The sequence below is a fragment of the Lytechinus variegatus genome, chromosome 15 (assembly GCF_018143015.1).
Source record: "Lytechinus variegatus isolate NC3 chromosome 15, Lvar_3.0, whole genome shotgun sequence".
Lineage (NCBI taxonomy): Eukaryota > Metazoa > Echinodermata > Echinoidea > Temnopleuroida > Toxopneustidae > Lytechinus > Lytechinus variegatus.
The window spans coordinates 13,849,162-13,872,062 of record NC_054754.1 but is presented as its reverse complement, the minus strand read 5'-3'; the positions used below and the strand labels follow the sequence as shown (position 1 = coordinate 13,872,062).

General features: G+C 37.7%; 1 protein-coding gene across 2 annotated transcripts; it reads left to right on the top strand.

Annotated features, from left to right (window-relative positions):
• Nucleotides 1-2,569: 2,569 nt before the first annotated feature.
• LOC121428938 (protein-associating with the carboxyl-terminal domain of ezrin-like) lies at nt 2,570-22,656 on the top strand. Of its 2 annotated transcripts, XM_041625830.1 has the most exons (12): nt 2,570-3,068; nt 12,805-12,990; nt 13,509-13,625; nt 15,252-15,414; nt 15,900-16,005; nt 16,753-16,970; nt 17,519-17,721; nt 18,648-18,788; nt 19,591-19,924; nt 20,509-20,907; nt 21,016-21,284; nt 22,402-22,656. In XM_041625830.1, the coding sequence occupies exons 1-12, from the start codon at nt 2,886-2,888 to the stop codon at nt 22,450-22,452; spliced, it is 2,370 nt and encodes a 789-aa protein (XP_041481764.1). In that variant the 5' UTR covers nt 2,570-2,885; the 3' UTR covers nt 22,453-22,656. The 2 variants fall into 2 exon arrangements, with proteins under 2 accessions (XP_041481764.1, XP_041481763.1); XM_041625829.1 differs by having other exon boundaries at nt 20,509-21,284.
• Nucleotides 22,657-22,901: the final 245 nt, after the last annotated feature.

The following is a 22,901-nucleotide window of genomic DNA, read 5'->3' as shown; positions in this document are numbered from 1 at the left end:
CTTAACAAACAATGCGAGCGCGAAGCGCGAGCTGAAATGTTTGTATTCATTGACCCCAAACAGAGACAGTTTAAGGACTATTTTTAAAAATCAAATAAGAGAATACATATCTCACCATACTCATCTAATTTGAGTGCCAAGCGCTTGCTGATTTTGTTAGAAAACATGAAACACCTTTTGTATTCATTAATCATGATTAAAATACGCATCTCACTAATCAAATATTGCGAGCGCGAAGCGCGAGCTAAAAAATTAGGATATTCAGACCTGAAGAGAAGCATTTTAAGGCTTGTTTGTAGGAATTTACGAAGACCATAGGTATTTCACGTACAAAATGATCCGAGCGCGAAGCGCGAGCTGAAAATTTTCTATATATTGACCCCACACAGGGACATTTTACAGACTATTTCTGTTTTTGAATCCATTAAGAGTATACATATCTCACCATAGTCATCAAATGCGAGTGCTAAGCGATTGCTGATTTTGTTAGAATCACATTCAAAAACATGAAGAGCTTTTTGTAGTCATAGTAATCATGATTATCATACGCATCTCAGTAGCGCAAAGTGCGAGCTGAAAATATAGGAAATTCAGATCTGAAGAGGGGGGTTCTAAGGCTTGTTTGTAGGAATCTACTATGACCGTACGTATTTCACTAAACAAATGATGCGAGCGCGAAGCGCGAGTTGAAAATTTTTGATATTTACATTAGAAAAATAGACATTTTAAGGACCGATTTCAGGAATTCATGAAGAGCAGACATATCTCATCACTCCATTAATTCGAACGTAAGCACGACCAGGAATTTTTTTTATATGCAGACCTTAAAATGTAGCTATCACTTTAAGTAGTCATGAAAAGAAGCATATGTCACTACATAAAACAATAATAACTCGAAAAGCGATGATATATATTTGGTGCATATTGACTTGAAAACAGGACGTTTTGGTACAACATGATTGTACATGTATATCTCGTTAAACAGACAATGCTAGTACCAGGAATAATGAACAAATAGGCCCTGAGCACATTATGTTTCATAAATTTATGAAAAAAAAACAATTCTTATGTAATATAACACAACATATATAATATAATATAACATTATAATGTACAATACATTCTTCTTTCCCACTACGTTTCTTTCTTCTCCCTCTTTTTGTTCCTTTTCTCCCGTTTTTTTTTTTTTTGGGGGGGGGGCAGCCGATTGGGGGGCGCGTGCCCCCCATGCCCCCCCGTAGTTACGCCATTGGATATCCATCGGTGTAATAAAAAAAAATACATGGGCCTATCTCTTCATTTAGGCCTCCATCATCGTGACTATTATATCGGGCGTATAGTTCAGAACATGGAAGTATAGGCCGCATAATTTTGACAGATGATATAATCGCCATCATGAAGGACCCTTATAAATTATGCAGAAACCTATAATGATCTCAATACCGCAGAGGGCTACTCTGTGGGTGAAATTTTGAAAGTTAAATATAGGCCTCGTCGGGCTTCGTGTAGGTTTTTTGTGAAAGCTATACAGCTTTTTATTTTTTGGCATTGGGTTTTACGTCTATGGTAAAGCAATATAGGCCCTATTTGATTATTAATAGGCCTATTAAAATTATGAATGTCGACACTCTATGCCAAGAACGATGGTGATTATGTAGGGTGCATGGCAAACGCATTAAATCTGAAACCCACTTTTCCATTATCGATATTTGAATGCACGAAATTGCTCCCTAGGCTTAATGTGCCTTTATTATATAAAAGGATACTAAAGAATCAATATCCTAAATTTGATATATATATATATATATATATATATATATATATATATATATATATATATATATATATATATATATATATATACATGTATGTATGAAGTAAAATCTTAAGGTTAATCAAAATCAAAAGTCCGCTTCGGCTATCCAAACTTGTCAAAACTTAGCTCGCAGGCTAACAGCCTATACGTGGTCTAATAACAATTCGCTCTAAATGAATTGTTTTCCATAAATACCATTCATTTTATTTTGTCTAAGGCTTATTCTGCATGATACTATGATATCAGTTATGAACCAGGGACAAGGCCTCATTTCATTAAAAAGTTGATATGATAGCAACTCTTGTTGGAATGGCAATCATTCCTTGGAAATGAGCAATTATGCTGATTTATTTCAATGAAACATAGAAAAAACTGCCATGTCAATTATCCTACAGTGAATATTTTTCTTCTTGATTGGCACTTCCAATGAAAGTTGACACTCCAGCAGCAGCAGCAGCAGCAAGAGATGATAAATATTAGAGGCAACTTTTTTGTGAAATGGGGCCAAGGTTTGACGAATGAAAAACAACTTACTAGAATACACAGTCTGTCAATAACCCTAGTAGAAATGAAGAGTATACCCCCCCCCAAAAAAAAAATGTTCATCGATTCTTTTTTTTTTGCCCAGACTGATTTGTACGTGCCAAACACTTTTGTTTGTACACTTCGTTCCGATTTTCTCTATGGATTTTACCCAAATTTCTTGAGCTGATTATGGAGAGGTGCGAGAAGCTGAGAGTTAGAGAGGGCGCTAGCAATAAATTCAGGAACTGAAGATGGCGACTTCCACGAATCCAGAAATCTCCAACATGTCTTCAAGTTAGTCAAAAGAGCTGAGCATGAACCGAACATTTATCTCATAGAGATCTGATCGATATTTATACACGACTTTGAAAAGATCTGTAGCTGTACATCTACTTGTGTATACAGGGGTTAATTGTGTTGAGTAAAGTAAGGTGAATCCAACAGCGATCCCTGACTGCAAGTTAGGCGTTGTCGCCAAGGCCAAGGCCCAGGCCCAAGCGAGTGGATCGGAAACGGGATCGGGACAAGACGCTAACGGGGAAGCATGGGCGTGGAGAGCAGTGCACTTTCCGGCTGTACGTTGGAGGATCCGCTCCCAGATTCAGCATCGGCGCAAGATTGGAAAATTCATCCCGCCAAGAGGCCAGATGGTTCGAGAGTATCTGTTTTTGTTCACAAACATGATGAAGATAAAGAACACCAAGAAATATATCAACATGCTGCAAAAGTAAGGGCATTATCGTGATATATTATAGGTGTGGTAAAATAATAAAATAAGGAATATTGGTTATATATATATGGGATTAACCTGTTGGGAAGGAAGGAAAGGGGGTTAACAGGAGGGAAGTATCAGTGATACTTACCAAGAAAGTGATGGTGCAGGGCACGTTGAAAATAATAACCGAAAGCACGGTGAAAACCACTCTAGGCGACACCGCAATACTTACCCGTGTTAAGAAACTGAGACTCCACTCACGCGCATTTGGGCAGCCCTAGCTTAGAACTAAGCTTTCTTTCCGTAAAAAATCTTTATTCTTATGATTCAATAAATGTTAATGAATATATAATTACTCTTAAATCGGTACTCACCGGTTCTTTTCTTGAATTTTCTGCCAAATTCCCACGCTTCTGGCTTCAATTCTGCGATGGATTCTGTTGCCATAGACAGCTACACATGCAACTCTATTTATAAATGGAGCGCCCCTTACGAGAGTTGTTAATGCCGCGGAAAAATTGTTAGGCATTTTGGCCTGTGGTCAAGGCGTTCTTTTGTTCTATTTTTTTATAGGTATGAGATCGAAATCACAGCGACTATTCACACTGTTCCATAATGATTCCGAAAGGAGGTGCAGCACCCCCCACCCACATGGGCGCAAATCCCAGGGGGACACTTCCCCCTAACCCAAAATAGTAGGGGCACATTATCAAATGTCCCCCTACTATTTTTGTTCTTTTATATATGATGGAAAGAAATAGGCCTACATCATTTAAATCGAAGTAAAACATGTATTTTGGACGAGACGACCTTCTTTTGGGGGTGATAAACCTTCCTTTTTTTTTTGTTAGTTTGTTTTTGTTTTTTTTTGCCTGTTTTCCAGCCCCTGGTCCCCTACCTTAGATTTCCACCCTTGCCTCCCACTACTCTTGATATTGTTTGCGAATCTGTTTTGTAAATTAAAGGGGAATTTCACCCTGATAAAAAGATGATGAAAATATGAGAAAAATCATTTCAAAATATCGATGAAGGTGTTATTTGACAAAAAATGGAGTTGATAGAATTTAGAATGCTTGATTTATTGTGACGTCTATAACGAGCAGTTGCTCTATCCTAAATATAAAATGCCAAAATTTCCCATTTTTAATGGTCCGTAACGACCCACTTTTTTCTTTTTGATAACAAGTATGAATTGATATAGGCCTACTAAAATGTACCATAAAAATCATTATCATGTATTTCTTGACATTTCATTTACTTTTTACCATAATAATAGCTGCTTGCAAAGGCCTACGCCGTCACAAAAAAACCCGGGGGGCTGGGGGGGGGCACTTACATTGACGAGTGGATACCATGCGCGACCAAAAAAAAACGTAAAAAGGATGTCCTTTTCACGATAGGGCACGTTACCTACGTAACGTGATAAGGGTGTCAAAAACACAAAAATAACGAAAAAAGGGTATCTATTAATTCGCTAGGAAAACCGTCGTGTTTAGGGTCTAATTTGCGGGGATGATAAAACAAAATCAAAATGTTTTATAAAGGATGTCCTTTTTGCTCCAACACTTCGTGTTTAGAGTCCGATTTGCGCGAGGTGTAGAAGGTGGGGTCGTACTAAACCAAATAAGGTAAAGCCGACGACCGAAGGACCCGTAACAATAAAACATTCCTGTACTTGTTTAGGGGTTCATTTCAGGGAATATTTGCCAAGAGTATCGTTTTGTTTCCAATACTTGTTAAGGGTAGGGTTTCACACGCCAATACTTGTTAAGGGTTGCATTTTCAGAATATGGAAATTACGTGTTTAGGGTGCTTTTCGAGACCCCATGGTCGCGCATGGTATCCACTCGTGAATGGAAGTGGCCCCCCCCCCCGGGCAAAAAAAAAATCTTACCTTTGAAAAAGATTGGTGGGGGATGGATTTTCCTCGAACGCATACCAATTTTTTTCTGCTATTTTCATAATAAACTTTAAATGAATTCAACTTTGCACTACTTATTTTTTTCAAAGACAAAATAACAAAATTACATCTCGTCATCATCATCATCACCACTATCATTAGCATCACCATCATCATCACCACAACCGTCACCACAACCATCATCATCACCAAGATAATTTTCATCATCGTCATTGCCATCATCATCTTTTTTTTTCTTTATTTTTTCCCCATCCCTTCTTCTTTTTTTTTTCTTCCAATATTCCTCCTTTTTTTTAGAGCGGCACACCGTCATGCTCCCTCACTGATTATCCGCCTCTATATGCTTGGTGTTGTATAAATTGGCGGATACCTGAATGAAATACTGAAGAGAAAATAAGGAAAGGGAAAAAGTAAGAAGAAAAAGAAGATGAGAAGAAAAAAAGAAAGCCAAACAAATGAAACAAAACAATGTCAAAATTTCGTAATAAAGTCTTCTACATGTACGTCAGTTTAATAATGATGTTTTCATTGAAATGAGAACAAAAAAAGAATTGAAACCATAGGCGGCGGAAGCCGGGACGTTCCCCCCTAAATTTGTTGTTGACCTTTTTTTTTTGCTTGTCAATTTATTTTCCTACGTCCCCCCTAAAATGTTTGGGTTGAGAGCCTTTTTTTTTGCTTGTCAAAATTTGTTAGGTTGTCCCCTCCTAAAATTTGGGGCTTCCGCCGCCAATGATTGAAACAGGACTACATTATAATATAGTGTAAAGAAATAGAGGGAAGCTCCGAGACAATAAAAAGGTTGAAAAAGAAAAAAATGTGAAAACACAAAGCTCTCACAACATGAGCATAATAACAAATAATAACAAATAAGCGAGGACAAGTAGCTGAGGGACCCCCCCCAACTCTCTCTCTCTAGTTATCTATCTATCTATCCGACTCGATTATATAAGAGAAGAATTTACTAATCAAAATATTATGAGCAAAAAGCACGAGCTGATATTTTTTATGAATATTCAAAACTGATAGAGAGACGCAATCGAATTATTTTTAAGTATTTTTGGTAATCATGAAAAAAATTGATATTTCATGAAAGAAAGCTCAAATCCCGAGGAGGAATATTCTTATGAATTGACTTTAAAAAAAACTGTGGTAAGCCCCATTTAATATTTGATTATAAGTCGAATAAAACAGTAAAAGCTGACAAACGTTCGCGTGATATTTGGCAACCTCCCCCCCCAAAAAAAATAAATAAATAAAAAATAAAAAAAAGTTTTTAACTATAATAATGATCGAAGGTAATTTTGTCTCGCGTAGAACTGGACAAATGAAAAAAAGATTGTCACTAAAAAAATGAAGGTAATTTTGACCCACGTAAAATTTGGCGAGCCCCCCCCCCCAAAAAAAAAAGGAAAAAAGGTTTTAACAAGCAAAAAAAGGCTAAAAAGGAGAAAGAAGAGACAAGAATAATTATGAACGAAATATCCCCATTACAAATAATGCTGTGATCATCATAAAGGAGGGGTCGCATAACTAGTATGAACAACGTATTTAATTCCAAAATATTTACTACAAATCTCAATAGGGGGATCGCGCAGAAATGCTCACCCCCACCCCACCCCCCCGATCCGCCACTGATTCCAATCAGTAATGACATCTGCAATACTGATACTTTGGAATCAAGATACTGAAGATTGATACGCTTTACATAAATTATGAACGTCTGACAAAAAGATAATCTACCGATCACCTGACCGATCAGCTGACCAGTTCGCGTATCACTTCGGAGTTGATCACTCGTCGCAGCTGTGTGGAACGCTCACCGAAAATCAACAAAAAGGGCCTGAAATGTAAGTTTAATGATAATATATTTTAATTTGAACTACTTAATTAATACTTTTAATGTCTCCCCAACAAATGAAAGTCATATCACGTAACTCCAATTTGTATTAAGGCGTACATTTACCAAAGTCTTGGGTTGGAAATCAGAACAGCATTGTCTAACCCATATTTTTGGGTAATGTCGCCTATGAGGTCCATACATGTTAATGTTTGGACCTCATTGGTACTAGGAGTGGGTGAAAACAAGAACCGAAAACAGGCCAAAGTAACTTGCACGATGTGGTGATATTAATGGGATGTGACGTATTCTTGGTGTAGATGTAGCTTGTAGATATAATGTACTTGTAGCTTGTAGATAAACTCGAAGAGCGAACGGGCGAAGCAAAGGTTGTGTTAGAAAACAGACGTCCTCGTCTCGCTCATGTCGACTCTCAAAGTGATCATTAGATCTCTTGGCTGGCCTGACAATGCAGCTCTGCTGAGTTGTGCACCCAAGCATGGATGAATGCACATGGCTTGGGGTCTATTGTTGTGTGCACACAGCCTCTATAGTACATGAATCCTCTATGCTCCAACCCATCCCACAGTACTATATGTAGGGAGCAGTCGCGCGTGCCCCAGACTGTGGTACATTTTACCACACTCCCCCCGACTTTAGAACATCGTTACTTCCCTTATTTTTGGACTGTCGTCGTCCGGCCATATGTCATATGTACACATGTGGATCTAAGCAGTCCTCAGTGAAAGGAGGGAACGATAAATGTTAATCCACTGCCGCTCTCAGAGGTTTGCAAGAAACTGTCTGGAGTCGCAAGGGTCAGAGGATGAACATGCCATTTAGTCGGTTTATTTATATGCCCAAATTTATTTTAAATAAAACAACTATCCAACTTCTCAGGTAAAAGGTCAAGGGGGAACTTATCAATGTGACTTTTTGATACAAGTATTTTAATCAAACAAACGCTGCCACATGATAAACTTGATGCTAATACCGAGACTACAAGAGGGATTTCTAAAGTTTTGCAAAAATATATTAATATCAAAATGGACTGCCAGAAGAGCTAAGGTCAAGCCTTACGCCCACAAGGGAAATGGACAACCAGAAGAGCTAAGGTCAAGCCTTACGCCCGCAAGGGAAAGAAGAATACATGAATGCATATATTCATTGAAATGCTTATGAAGACTTTGTTGGTGGTTATCATCCCACAAGTCAAGATCTAGAAATCTTTACTCCTGTAAGGGAACGGCACCTGAACCATTGTCTACAGAAGCCGATATGTACATTTTCCCTTTAAACCAGAAAAAGGTTAAGCTTTTTGAGCAGATGGTTAATAGTGTAGCTCATCAATGTGAATTTATGAAAGGATCCTTTAATTGATTATTGACAAGTTTAACCTCATCCTAAAATTTGTAATGTAATGTACAGCAGCACTTTATTCAGTCACACGCACGGCTCCCTATTTCCACCTCCTTTCACTTTGTACACAAGTGCGCGTACACAAATCTACGAGTGGTTCCCAAAACCACGATTTGGCCAAAGTAAATTTAATTGTAGGAATGTCAGAACAGTAGAGGCGCACGGCCAATATTGGAGACTGTCTCCAATGTGGGAGATTATCTCCAATATCAGAAACTTTGGTAAAGAATTTGGGTATCCAATTTCAGAGAAAGTCTCCAGTTTTGGAGACCAATTTCCTTTGTTTACATTTGCTGCAAAAGGATTACCTTGGCGGCAAATAAAAATGTGATAAGCAGATTCCTCATGAAAAATTGCCCCTTTTCACCGTCTACTTCAAAAATTCACCGTCTACTTTTGTTATAAGGATTTTTGTTGTCAATCACACACAAAACAAATGGGCTTCTGACCTCAGTGAGACAATATTTTGGGTGGAATAAATCATGCTTTTGTTGGTGTTGTTTCTTTTGTCCTTTTGCAAAGTAAGTCTCCAATGTGGGAAATTGTCTCCCCTATTGGAGAGTCTCCCATATTGGCCGTGTGCCTCTACAGAATGTAGACTAGTATAGTATGACAATCAAAATTGAATATTAATATTTAGCCTGAGTCGAATCGATTTTAAAATCGGTGTTCGATCAATGTCATCGAACACCGGTGCAAATTTTGCAAAATCGGTGCATCAAAAAAAATAATGAAAAAAATACGTCGGCTGGCCGATTCGTTTGGTTCACACAATCAATCAGCAAAATATCAGTAATGTCCAACTTGACTACTACTTACTTGATTTCTATTGCCCCCAAAATGAAACCGATCGTGTAATTATGCCTATTCACCATTAATTTGAAGTTTATTTTGATCATAGTTCGAGTCTTGTCTGCTTATGCCTCCGAGATAATTTATGCACGATGAATTCATGAATGGAAGTCATGGCCATCGCTCGTGCATGCGCAGTGCAGTTCTTTAATCAAACCAGAAAATGGCCGGAAATTGACGCGATCAACGTAAAATAAATCTTGCTTCATGAACATTATTCATATCATGACCACAGAACATTATTTAATTGTAATATCACCATATAATAACATTTTCCATGACAAAACAGAGAAATTTGCATTTGATAATTTTTCCATATGAACTTAACATATTTTGCTGACATCGTCAATATTCTTAGTATGACCATAAAATCTTGTTAAATCATAATAATTTATATGAATCTAGGTCTTGTGTCTAAAAAAAAATGGATTGTCATTATCAGGATTAATTCTCGAACATCGTCATAACTCATATTCCACAATCTTTCCTCACAATCGTTATATCAGCATTGAATAACAATTCAAATGACCATCCAGGGAAAATTATGTATTTATTCCCATAAATTTATTTGGAGCTCATTTTGGGTCCAACTACACAATCTCAAGCAAGTTACAGCGCTCTCCGTTGGTTGCACTTGTTTGCTGGCGCTGACAAGCACGCCTGTCGTTTCGGGAGAGTGAGTGTGCGGGGCTGCGGACGGGGCTGGTGAATGCGAGTCTGGACTGCGAATGCTAGTTGACCGAAAATCATTCGGATCGACTCTGCGTGATTCATGTCTTTATTATTGTTTCATTTTAAACTTATATGTTGTCATCTGCAAATATCATTGTTGAAGATATTTTGGGAAGAATTCTGTATTGGTCCCCAGCCTTTTTTTGTGTTTTGTAATCGTGGGAAATACAAACAAACTTTGCTCTATCATCTGCTAGTGCAACGCTCACCCGGCCAACGCCAGCGCACACACCGTCAGTGCATGCATAGCGCATCGACGCGACGCGGCCGGAGCAAAAAAAAGACTAACTTTTCCCCACCTTCAATATTCGATGCATCGATGTTCGATCGAATTAAAGCTGTTGAACTCCGGTTTTCAAAATAATCGATATGACTCAGGCTTAATTAATATTATGGGAATTGGAATATTTTTTTTGTGTTGAGATTAATGATTTGGCAGATGAAGCTTACTCAGTCGCAGTAGGGGGGGGGGAAGGCATTTCTGTCAAATTTTGTGTTTTTAATTATTTTCTATATTCTATTCCAGTGAATAAAAACTAGGTAAGAATTGTCATTGACATGATTGATTATGGTGTAACGGGCTGTACATCTCCATATAAATTCTTAGTGCTCTAAACTTGTAAGCTATCTTGATTTGTCAGTTCATGTACATCAGCTGGCCCTAGCCTCGAGGACTCCATGATGATATTTAAAAATTATTTCACGCATTACTATATACTTTTTCATCATGGAGCCTTGTCATGGTGCACATACATGCCTATTAAGCGAGACATGGAGACGATGGTTTTCCCTGGGAAATCCATCTGTAGAATTAGATATCGATTTGCTTGATTTTATTTATAAACCTTCTAAATGCGTATGAGGGTGTGAAATATCTCCTAGTATATTGAAAAATGAGAGGTTTCTTACCAGACTGATCTTGTGCATCTATTTGTAAACACTGCATATACAATAGGCTTGACCCCTGAACCGCTTCGCTATGACGTAGCTTCGATGAGCGATGTTACAAACTGCCATTTTGAAGGTAAATTTATAGATAAAAATTATTTAACAAATAAAAAATTTGAATTTTTATTATATTAATAATGATATTGATTTATAATCAAAATTTAAATTTTGCAGCAGAAGTAAACAAAACAGTTAAGATCAATATCACTGCACTTTTTTTTCACTGGAATACATACATTTATTTGGTTTTAAATTAAAAGAAAGTTGCATTTTATACTTGAGACTCTGCATCCTACCAGTCCAGATGAGATTCAATCAATTCTTAGGAAAATACCACCTAAATCATGCCAGTTAGACCCGATTCCTACCATTTTGTTAAAAGAATGTTGCACTACATTTGCTCACATTATTTCTCAGATAGTTAATTTAAGTATTGATCAGGCTGAAGTTCCTACTTGTTTGAAGGTTGCCTATATCACTCCACTACTGAAGAAAAGTTCTCTTGATCCAGAGGTACTGCAAAATTACCGTCCTGTATCTAATCTGCCATTCTTATTCAAAATTCTTGAAAGGGTTGTTTTTTCTAGACTTTCTAATTATTTTTCTGACAACAATTTATTTGATCCCTTTCAATCTGCATATCGTCCCAACCATAGTGTGGAAACTCTCTTGGTCAATGTGTCCAACTCTATTCTTCAGGGTATGGACAAAGGAAATATCTCAGCCATGTTCTTACTCGACTTGTCTTTCGCTTTTGATACTGTCAATCATACTGTTCTTCTTAATACACTCAGTTCATTTGGTGTTAGGGGTCAGGCAAACGAATGGTTTCAGTCATATCTTTCCTGTCACTCGCAGATTGTCTGTATTAATGACTGCAAATCTAGTAGTATGCCTCTCTCTCACGGTGTACCGCAGGGTTCTGTGGGCGGACCCACTTTGTTTTCGATTTACTTGATTAGTTTGGGACATATCTTACAACGGCATAATATCCATTATCATATCTATGCCGATGACATCCAACTCTATCTCTCCTTCAAACCCAACCAGGCTGATGCAACAAATGCAATTGCCCTTCTTGAGAATTGTTTAGCTGACATTTACTCCTGGCTGGATAGTCATTCATTGAAACTGAATCCCTCCAAAACTGAGTTCCTTCTATTTGGTTCAAGGGCTCAACTTAGTAAGGTCAAGTTGTCATCCGTCTCTTTTTCGGGATGTACCATTACTGTGTCCCAGACGTGTCGTAACCTAGGTGTCATGTTAGATTATGGAATGTCTATGTCAAATCAAATAACCAACATTTGTAGGTCTGTAAGGTATCAGCTCCGCAATATTGGGTTCATCAGGAAATATTTGTCAAAATCTGCTACTGAAAAATTGGTTCATGCTCTGATTTCTTCACGACTTGACTTCGGGAATGCCTTACTTTACAATTTACCCAACACCCAGTTGTCTAAACTCCAAAAGCTCCAGAACGCTGCAGCACGTTTGGTCACCCTATCTAAAAAACATGTTCATATCACACCCATTCTGAAATCCCTTCATTGGTTAAAGGTCAACGATCGCATCATCTTCAAAATCCTTCTCCTTGTATTCCATGCAATTAACGGCTCTGCTCCACAGTACAATATTAATCTAATCAGCAAATACACTCCAGTGAGGTCCCTCCGTTCATCAAACTCCGGTTCCCTAGTTATTCCCAAATCCGTTAAAACATGGGGGGCTCGGGCTTTTGCGCATGCTGGCCCTGTTCTATGGAATGGTCTTCCCCTGACAATTCGTGAATGCACGTCCATTGATACTTTTAAACGTTACCTTAAGACTCGTCTATTCAATGCCTCTTACTCTTAATTGTTCCTGGATCGATTACTATTATATTTGTACCTATTCTCTTTCGTTCTTTCTTTCTTCTCTCACTGCGCCTTGGGCATTCTGCGGAGTGGATTTGGCGTGCTATAAATTACATATATTATTATTATTTTGTTTTTTTTATGTTTTACTTTTTATTCTTAATCTGTTCATTTGCCTTTTAGCAACTCAAGGTACTGCGTCACCCGACAATCCTCAAGTTCTTTGCATCCTGTAACAATGTTGACAGTACCTACCTAGTGACGGAACAAGTCAAACCTCTGGAGTTAGTCATTGAGATGCTGAGTCCAGAGGAGATATGTGCTGGGATGTATAATATCATTGAGGCTCTCAGTTTTCTTCATGATAGGGTAAGCTGTGTTTACATACATGTGCCTGTTTGTGTAATGGTTAGTTTTGATAATGAGCAGAAAAACAAAATAAACTTACAGGTATTGGTGAAATTTTTGCAATGTTTTAAAAGATTAACAAAAGACAAGTACAGATTTTTGAAGTTTTGTGATGTCATACTAACGGAGCAGCCCTTCATATGTCAGGTAATATAAATTCCATAAAAAAATTTTGATTCCATTTTCTCAGAATTTAGTGAATATTTTAAATGTGCATTATTTCTGTAATTGGATATCATCTCATAGCTGCTTCTGTCAGAAAATAAAATCCTGATCCATTAAATAAATTGGGGAATTTATTGAATTTGTATCACACCAAAATGTGGCTGGGCACTGTTTGAAATAGGTGATGTCAAGAATTAAAATTTAAAAAAAAAATCATGGCAATGTTGTTTGATTTTTGTCAAACCTGCTAATATTTTATTCTATTATTGCACGTACAAGTATGTCATCGAGGTGATCTTTGATTTTAATTGCAGGGAGGCGTGTCCCATAACAATGTGTGCATGTCATCCATCTATGTCAGCTGCTCTGATGGTGGTTGGAGACTAGGGGGTATGGAACATCTATCTAAATTTGAAGATGCAACTTTGCAGGTAAATATATCTCTATGTTCCAGCCAAACCAACAAAATCAACTCCTTTGGCCAATAACACAAAGCTGAGCAACCATCGTAGAACAGGGTGCTACATAAGCACTTGCCCGAATGCCCGGGGCAAGTAAAAGTTTAAGTCGGGCAAATGTTTTGAAGTAAAGACTACTTGCCCGATTTGGGCAAGCAGAATTCTCGCAGAAGAATGACCGAAATTAGCGTCGATATAATATTGACTCTAATTTCTGTCATGGCAGGCAAGATAAAATCCCTTTAGATAAAGAAATGCAATAAAAAGGTAAATCAGTTCATTTCAAAGAGAGAAAAAGTTCAGTGGTTTTATAAAACCACAAAACTGTCTTTTGAAAAGGTAAAACTTTTATTTTCAAGGTTTTTTTGGGGGCAAGTGAAATAGATTTTTGGGCAAGTATTTTCCAACTATTTCAAAATTTACTTGCCCAACTGGTCAAGTGATTCTAAAAAGTTATGTAGCACCCTGGTAGAACATTTTTTTTGTGATTGATTGTATTGGCTACAATGTACAATTAATTGTGAATATCAAGAATATGATTAATCGCTAAGCTTTGTGTCACGGGACCCAGAGCGCTATTTCCAATGATGTAATATCTGTTGATTTTTAAATGGTTTTGTTGTGTGACTCTAGAAGTAGGAAGCATAATAATGTCCAGCTACCTGTGGTCTTGTCTTTCAGCAAGATTGATACTCAGCATGTTTTCCCTTTTAAAGATAATCCGGTAACAACAGAAATAAAATGTTCACAGAATTGAACAAACTATACACAGAATTAAGAAAAAGGATAAATGATATCTGCCAATTTTTTTAAGGAAAATGTTTAATTACAGAGTAATAAGCAAATGAAGATCAGAAAACACACTGAAAAATGCAGTGTGGTCCCTCAAGTTATGTGGTAATGAAATGAATATAATTTCAATCTAGCCTGAATTTGATTTTAATTGAACTTTGTTCTTCACCAGCATTCTGGCATATGGTTTACAGTTTAGGTATGCTTCCAACCATCTCCTTTTTAAATTAGATTTCTATACTATCCTTCCATATCTGCAGTGGAGAATCGGGGAAAGGTTACTGAATGCATGAATCTCATAAAATGGCTTTATACAGATAAAGATTTGAGTTTGTGTTATAAAATTTACCTTACTATACCTTGTTTTAGAAATTACTCTGTTAGATAAATCTGTCAAATTGATATTCCAAAATATAATATATCTTTTTGTGTTGATGTAGATGCTCCAAAACCACTATCAGATTCATATCTATGACACATAAAAGAAAAATACATTGAATTATATTAATACTTTATTAAATACTGTCATTTTTGTCAAGTGATCCAAATGACTTTTTTCCAAGATGAGAGAACTGTGCATAGTGGTAGCGGTATCCATGTAGTAGTCTGAATTGATACTCCGATAAAAAGATTTGCTCTGGTATTGTAAGGTCTGAACTTTCTATGAACTTGTATTCCAATATACTGCATGTAATTCTGCAATAATACAATTTAATTCTATGTGATGTATGCTATACCAAAACTGCCAATTACATTTATAAGATATTAATTTGATATGTATATTCCCTCTCTGTTTGTTAATGGTAGTTTTTAAATCAGAGCAGACCACTTCGGAACTCTCAAGCCATCCCACCAGAGGAAAAAGAAGAGGGAGTAAAGACCTCTATAGGCCCTAGTATAGGTCATGCTAGAGATGCATACGGGTTTGGTGCATTAGCTCTGACCCTTCTTGAATATCTTGGTGACCTAGGTAATTATTAACACTCTATTTGTTTTTCCTTGTCTCTGTAATAAACAGTTGGTTGTATTCTACACATGCACTTAAGCTGTTTAACGAATTGGATACTGCAAATTTCCTTAGACTCCAGCTTATATACATGGGAGCTTAGTATCTAACGGGTAAATGATATTGATTGAAGGAATACATGTATCTATATTGGAATTAGTGTGGCTTTGCTCTAAAAGTAGCAAAGTTATCTATGGAATCACAATGCAGAAGTAGATTATGAAATAGATGAATAAAGAGATAAATGATTACAATTGATTTGATGGATTATCTTTCTTTATTACCAATATCTTAAATCTTCAATTCTTGCAGCGATTTGTAATCCAAAGGGAAAGGGCGCTATATCAAATGTCTATTGCATTGGATTGGATTCAATCTTAATCCTTGTATTGACGAAAGTGTTTCTGTTCATGCACAAAATGATTTTATTCACTTTTCTTGAACAACAGGAAGTATAAGTTCATCTTTCTCTGTCAAGATTGAAGAACAGTTTCTGAACCCTGATCCAAAGCATAGACCAAAGCTAAAGACACTTCTACCAGATGAAATGTTCAAGTAAGAACTTTTGGGGTATTTTTTACCGATTATATCCTACCCTCAGTTTTGATGAAGAGCGCGAAGATAGATAAAAAGGAGCGAAGGAGAAACACAGACAGAGTCAGAGAAAGACATAGGTGTGCAGATAGATAGATACATGTAGATAAATTGACAGATAAATGGATGGATGGATGGATGGATGGACATACAGATAGAAATAGAAGAGTGGGTTGATGGTTGGAATGGAGAAAAATAAGAGAGAAAGTGAGAGGGAGGGGGGGAGAAAAAAACCCCATATAGACTGGCTGCCAGAAAGTGGAGGAGGGAGATGAAGAGAGAGAAGGTAGATAGGTTAGATAAGTGTAAGGTTTGAGGTAAATGATGATGGTTGGATGGAGTGAAAATAATGTTTCGTTTTTCATGTGAGTTTGGAGCCTTTGTAATAATCTTGTGTGTACTCGCACAAAGAAGACCAGCGGCCTGTAACACAAAGCTTATCAACCATCGCAGGAGAATATCTTCAATTTACGATTTATTCCATCGACCACAATGTACAATCAGTCATGAAAATTGAGCATACAATCAATCACTGACCCTTATGTTACGGAACCCATGTCAGAGTAAAAATCCTTGTTTACACTGGCGAAAAAGGTGATCCAGGCATTGGTGTGCACCTTTGAAAAGAAAATAGAGATTTTAGAGATACTGTTTAGATGTCTGTTTATGAATACTCTATCGTTATACGTTTGATTATTTTGCCTTTAGGAACGACTTTCTTGACATCATAAGCTTCCTACACAAGTTGGTTTTGAAGAGTGAGGTGGAGAAGACTGTATTCTTTGAAGGATTAGCCCCTCATCTCTACCGTCTCCCTGCTCAGCTGGTAGCCTCCAGACTACTCACGCCAATCCTAGACAGTTTCGTCATGGCCGAGCCTGTTGCTGTCAATATGCTCTTTCCTCACCTACTGACACCACGCAGAGGTATGGCCCCAGTATAAAAGATTAAATCTTGTTCCCATTGTTGCAGGATCCTTTATGTATGCCTTGATTGGCTTTATGGAGCTTATCATGAAAAAACTTAAAACCTTTCACAATTTTTTTGTGTTTATTAAGACTGCCACGACTTGTCTGATATGATCAAATGCAAATTTCATTTTGCCTGCCCATCAGAAACAAGGGATAAATGCTACTCTTTCTACTTAGGCAATATCAACATAAGAGCCAGTTGAACTAGGTTTAATTCCATCATCATTTTAAAAGAATGTAGAGTCCATATCATGCTATAGGATATTAACAAAAAAAGTCATGGGAAATTTCCAAGCCAAGGATTCTTCCATAAGTGCAATGCAATCTTTTGAACAGAACTTGAATTTGTCTAAAAAAAAGAACAATAAACTGTCATTTGAACAAGTTATTAGGAATGTACATGAAGTTCTTGCAGAGCGATTAATCTCGCAATTGATCAATTAAAAACATTTCTATGTCTGTACAGGTAACTCTGTATTCATCTCATTCATTTTGTGTCATAGAGTCTAAGAAGAACCCAGAGTTCCTACCTGGTCGCATCAATCCCATCCTGCCTCTGGATATGTTTCAGCGTCACATGATTCCTATCATTGCTCAGGTCTTCCCGTCGAGGGAGATGCACGTCCGCAGTCTCATCCTGCAGTATTTTTCTAGTTTTGTGGACCTCTTTGATGAAGGGACTTTGAGGAGGGTCATACTGCCCCAGGTAATTGGATGTTGTTATTGTTGCCTGAGAGAACCAAGGGAAAATTTCCTTAAAGGGCTTGTCAGACATATTATCTTGACAAGTCCCATTTGTCTGCCAGTTACCATAGTAGCAATGCTTCTCAGCCAATCAAAACCAAAGAAAGTTGTCAGATCAGGGAAGCATTTCTTCATCATTTTGTTATCCCACAAGTTGTCAAATCTAAAAACTTTCCTTGATTTTGATTGCCTTAGAAGCACTTTTACTATTGAGGGTAACTGTTGGATAAAATGCTACTTGTCAGATAAAACTTCCGATAAGTCCTTTCATGGAATGCTCTCCTGCCAACTTGTCAAATGAAAAAATGAAACCCTCCTCTAGGGAATTTATCATAGTTTTCAATAGAATCAACAGATTAAACTCCTTCATTGTAGGACCTCCAGCACATTGTACTAAGTTGCACTTTGGTTTAAATCAGTGGTTATACCTACAATGGGATGTTACATGCTCAGTGGATAAGTCTCTTTGAACCACAATGTCCAGGGTTCAAATCTCACCATGGTACTTGTGTCCATTGGCGAGGCCTGTTTCTACAATTGCCACTCTCTGCCAAGGTGTAGGAAACATCACATGCCTGGTCAGAAGGAATTCCTTGCATGCTAGAGCACCTGATCCAGGTAGCTGTGTAAAGCTAAGGTGATAGTATGGAGCGCTTAAAACATTGTATTATTCACTATGAAGTGTTGCATATTATACTTACAATGATAATGATCATATTTAGATCTGCTATTATGTAGCGCACATTTCATTGGAATAGCCCTTTCTTTACAGATTACCCTGTCATCAGATCCCCCTATAATATTTAATTCTGTTAAAACTGATTCGTAAGTATTAACGACAACTGGCATACAATGTATAATCTCTTTTCTCCTTTCCTTCAATATCAGCTCTTATTAGGATTGAAGGACCATCACACTAATCTGGTAGCAGACAGTCTACGTGCCTTGGCAGAACTGGTTCATCTTCTTGGACCAGAGGTCGTCGTTGGTGGAGAGAGGATAAAATATTTTGTGGAAGGCCGTCCTAAGGTATGTGGAATTTTTTGTGATTGTTTCATTAGTAAAATTCCTATCTAGATGTAACATTTTTAAAACTTGAAAAGTTGAACAGTCATTGCTTTGAAAGGAACCTTTTGAAGTAGTCAGGATATTTTTGAAAGTTTTGATTAACCATGTGATTTATTGCATTAAGGAGGAGGTTATGAATCGAAATGAAAGTAGGCTGATGGTCCTGTGCATCACATAAGCAAATTAGCAAAATGTACTACATGTTTAATCATGTTAAATATGTTATTTCAGCTTCAATATCTGTCAACAGGGCAAAGTATGAAAGTGCAATATCCAAACTATTTTCGGATATTGGAAAGTACAATATGCAAACTTAATGTTGACCTTCCTCTAATTATACTCTGCACTGAAACATCAATACCAGTATGCATCTTTTCTGTGCATTGTACATTTTTGTCTTGTTTAATCAGAAATCTTTCACTGTGTCAACACAATTCAATTTCATGTTATTATTCTTGTATATATCGGTATACACGGAAATATCTCCTTAACTGCTCCTTTGCAGAAATGATCTCCAGTAGATGTGTCATAAAGGTGTTTGTACAGATTGACTCTTTAAAAACTTGGAATATGTATTTCCATTCATAATTGATTCTCATTCACATTTGATCATATTAATTATCTCTTGAATATACCCATAAAAATTGTTGGTACATAGGCCTCAGATAGCCCTTCCTATACAGTTATTTGTAAAGTCTTGCATAACATATAAAACACCCCGTGCACAGGTTACTTAAACCCATGCTATGTGTTTTATTATCAGTTTCCTAAAAAAACAAGCAATACCAAAGAGATGCTCAACATTCCCAAGCTGACAGCTGTGAGTGGAGTCATCACCCTCCCTGGTGCGGAGCCCACTCCCATGTCTCCACCAGGATCCTACCCCACCAAGGGGGGAGCAGTGGGGAGCAACCTGGAGGTTGAGGAGGAGGAGACGTCCTCCGAGACGGGTGTGGCCGTTGGAGAGGATGTGATGGTTTCCACAGCAAGGAAAGCAGAGAGGGAGAAGAGGAGAGAGGAGATGAGGATAAAGAACGAGCAGAGGAGGAGAGAGAGGGAGGAGAATAGGAAGGCGATGATGGAAAATAAAGCCAAAGGTAAAATTTGCTTCTTTTATAGGGGTTCTTTTTAATAATTTTATCCTGAATTTATTGTTTATCAAATAATCATACCAATTGATTCACAGATTTGTTTTATTCAAGTACATATTATTTATTTATGTACATCAAATTATTGACAAATGATTGATTACAATAAACAAAATATATACAACATAAAGTATAGAGGTAAATAAATTGATTGGGCTAGAAAAAGCAAAGCTTAAAGAGTAACCCCAAGGAAGAGGGAGCCCTCCCCAAGAGCCTGTGAAGTAAGGCTGAGGGAGAGACATAATTCTTGTTCTTACATTCTTTGGGGCTTTATGAGGGAAGGTTGTTATTTTTTTCATGTAAATATTGTGATTCTTACTACCTGTAATCGAAAAAATGCAACAAAATACAAAGAAAAATTTAGAAATATACAATGGTCTAAATCTTATCAATATCAGAACTATTAAAGTATTCTAATTTTTGCAAAAATTGTGTACAATATGTTTTTAGTACTCTACAATTCTGGATAAAATGTTTTAAAATCTTCAAATGCCCAAGAAATATATTTTCAAATATTCTATTTCCATGTTTAGCACCACTCTCCCCAGATAAAGAAAAGCTTAGTAGTCTTGCTCATCGTCTGTCACCAGAGGGCAGCATTGATAATGGTGCTTATCCACTGGGAGAGGACCCCCCAGCAGCATCCCCAACAAACATTCCAGCAACAGATCCCGATGAAACTCTCGAGAGCGAGGAAATGACAGGGAAGAACGCAATACAAGATGGTACGGAGCCTGAAGAGGATTGGTCAGATTGGGAGGATACAGACAACCCTGGACAGAACCGGCCAATCGAAAGCCCTGTTAGAACACCCACGGAACCCATTCCAAGCTCCGAACCGAACTCTGCCCACGCAGCAGACTGGAGCAGCGACTGGTCGAGATCTGTATCTGATCAGTCATCACCAAAGAAATCCATGACATCTCTCAAAGGCACTGGCAAACCTCTGAAACTCAAAGACATGGTGCCTCCCCAGAAGGAAACGCCAGCACCAAAGACTGCAGAGACCGTAAAACCCAAGGACTCCAAAACAGCTAAAGCCACAAGAACTGCACCCCAATCAACTACAAAATTGAAAAAATCGACTCTGAACCCCAATCAAGACTTTGGTATCTATGATATACCAGAAGTTAAGCTGAAGTCAAGGCCAGACCCTGAAGATGATCTGTTTGCAGAGCTGGCACCTAAACTCAGCTTTACTTCAACAGTTTCCTCCAATGCAGCCAAATCAACAGTAAGGAAGGACTCATCCAAAGATGAGCGTACTTCTGGAGCACTGTCCTTTGCTGTTGCCAATGACGGAGATGAGGTAAGATGCTTAACCTTAGTGTATCATTTCCAGGGGGGTGTTTCACAAAGATTTAAGTACGACTCAGAATTGCAGTTGAATGCCTAGTTGCGCGCTGTATAAAAGGCATGACAGTATTGGTCAGATCATGCCAAGAGGACGCGCACTACTGCATATTGATCAATGAGATTGTACATTGCATATGGTATATAATAATAATAATAACGCAGTTCTTGTATAGGGCATATCACATTATGTCATAACATCTTCCAAAGGATTTGGATATTATTACCCCGGCTTTAGCCCCGCAGCCTTTTACAGCGCGGTGGCATTTCAAGGAATGAATTCCTGCCAAGTACCCATTCACCTTACCTGGGTTGAGTGTAGCACAATGTGAATTCTTGCTGAAGGAAATTACGCCATTGCTGGGATTTGAACCCATGACCAGTTTCAAAGTCAGAAGACTAATCCACTGGGCCACAATGCTCCATCATGTACACGTCGGCATTTAAGTGCGACCTAAGCCATACTTAAATCTTTTTGAAACACCCCCCTTGTCATTTATTTCAGATTAGTCATATATTATACAAGAAAATTCATGATGTAATATAAAACTTAATGAATCATAAATTCTATACTATGATGCATTGTCATGCTGGTCTTCTAACATTGGAAACATTTTGAAGATTATGGGGTAATATCGAAACATTTTTGTGGCTACGATGCGATCAATATTTAATGAGAACTGGGGAGGGAGATGCTCCTATTATAAACTCTGTAAACCATGTAATGTAATGGTTGAATTGATTGAATTGAATCAAATTATATGGAATTTAATCAAAATGATCAAAGTGAATTAGATATAATGATGCAAACATATTAATTTGACACTCCTTGTATAGGATAAGCAGGCATTATTCAATGATTATACCATGCAGTGCTTTATTTACTTGGTACATTGGTAGTGGTTAAAAACCACCACTACATTAGTGTCGTTTTTTTTTTTGCATATGTGAGTATAAGAATTGGAAGATATCTTTTAGGACTCGATGTGTAATTTACACATGCTCTTTACAAGCAAGTAAACAACTTCTCCATTTTCCTGTGCTTAATGTGAAGATTGGTTTCATTGTGACAGGATGCGGATGGCTGGGGCGATGATGATTGGGGCATCGATGTCGATGATTGACCATAGGGGTGACCCCGTCATGCTGATGACCACTGCCAAGTACATATAGATGACCAGAGACCCACCATGGCGTATGCATCCTTACCTTAATAGTTGTTGACGGCAGACAATATGTATATGACCAACAGCAACTGTTTTGGGGATACGCCCTACTTGCCACGGGGCTTTCCTATTGGCTAAAAGGGCTCCAACTGGGAACTAACGATGATTTTGATTGGTTTGCTTCCGAAAAGATGGGTGGGAACTTTGAGAGATATGACAGGGAAAAGACAATGTTCAGAATACCGATTTGTGACAATCATAGCGGTGTCACATCTCGGAGAGAAATGACAAAATTTATGACAAAAGTTATGACAGAGTTACAGAATACCACCCCAGGTTATTTGAGCCCATGGTGCATGTACATGTAGATGCCTAAGACCTCCGCACACATTACAACTGGTCCTCAG

What these genes read in the sequence shown, in the direction of transcription:
- LOC121428938 (XM_041625829.1), top strand. Translation starts at nt 2,886, where the DNA reads ATGGGCGTGGAGAGCAGTGCACTTTCCGGCTGTACGTTGGAGGATCCG. An exon ending in GGAGGGTCATACTGCCCCAG is followed by an intron (nt 17,722 to 18,647) that starts GTAATTGGATGT and finishes CTTCAATATCAG; the next exon opens with CTCTTATTAGGATTGAAGGA. An exon ending in TTGCCAATGACGGAGATGAG is followed by an intron (nt 21,285 to 22,401) that starts GTAAGATGCTTA and finishes TCATTGTGACAG; the next exon opens with GATGCGGATGGCTGGGGCGA.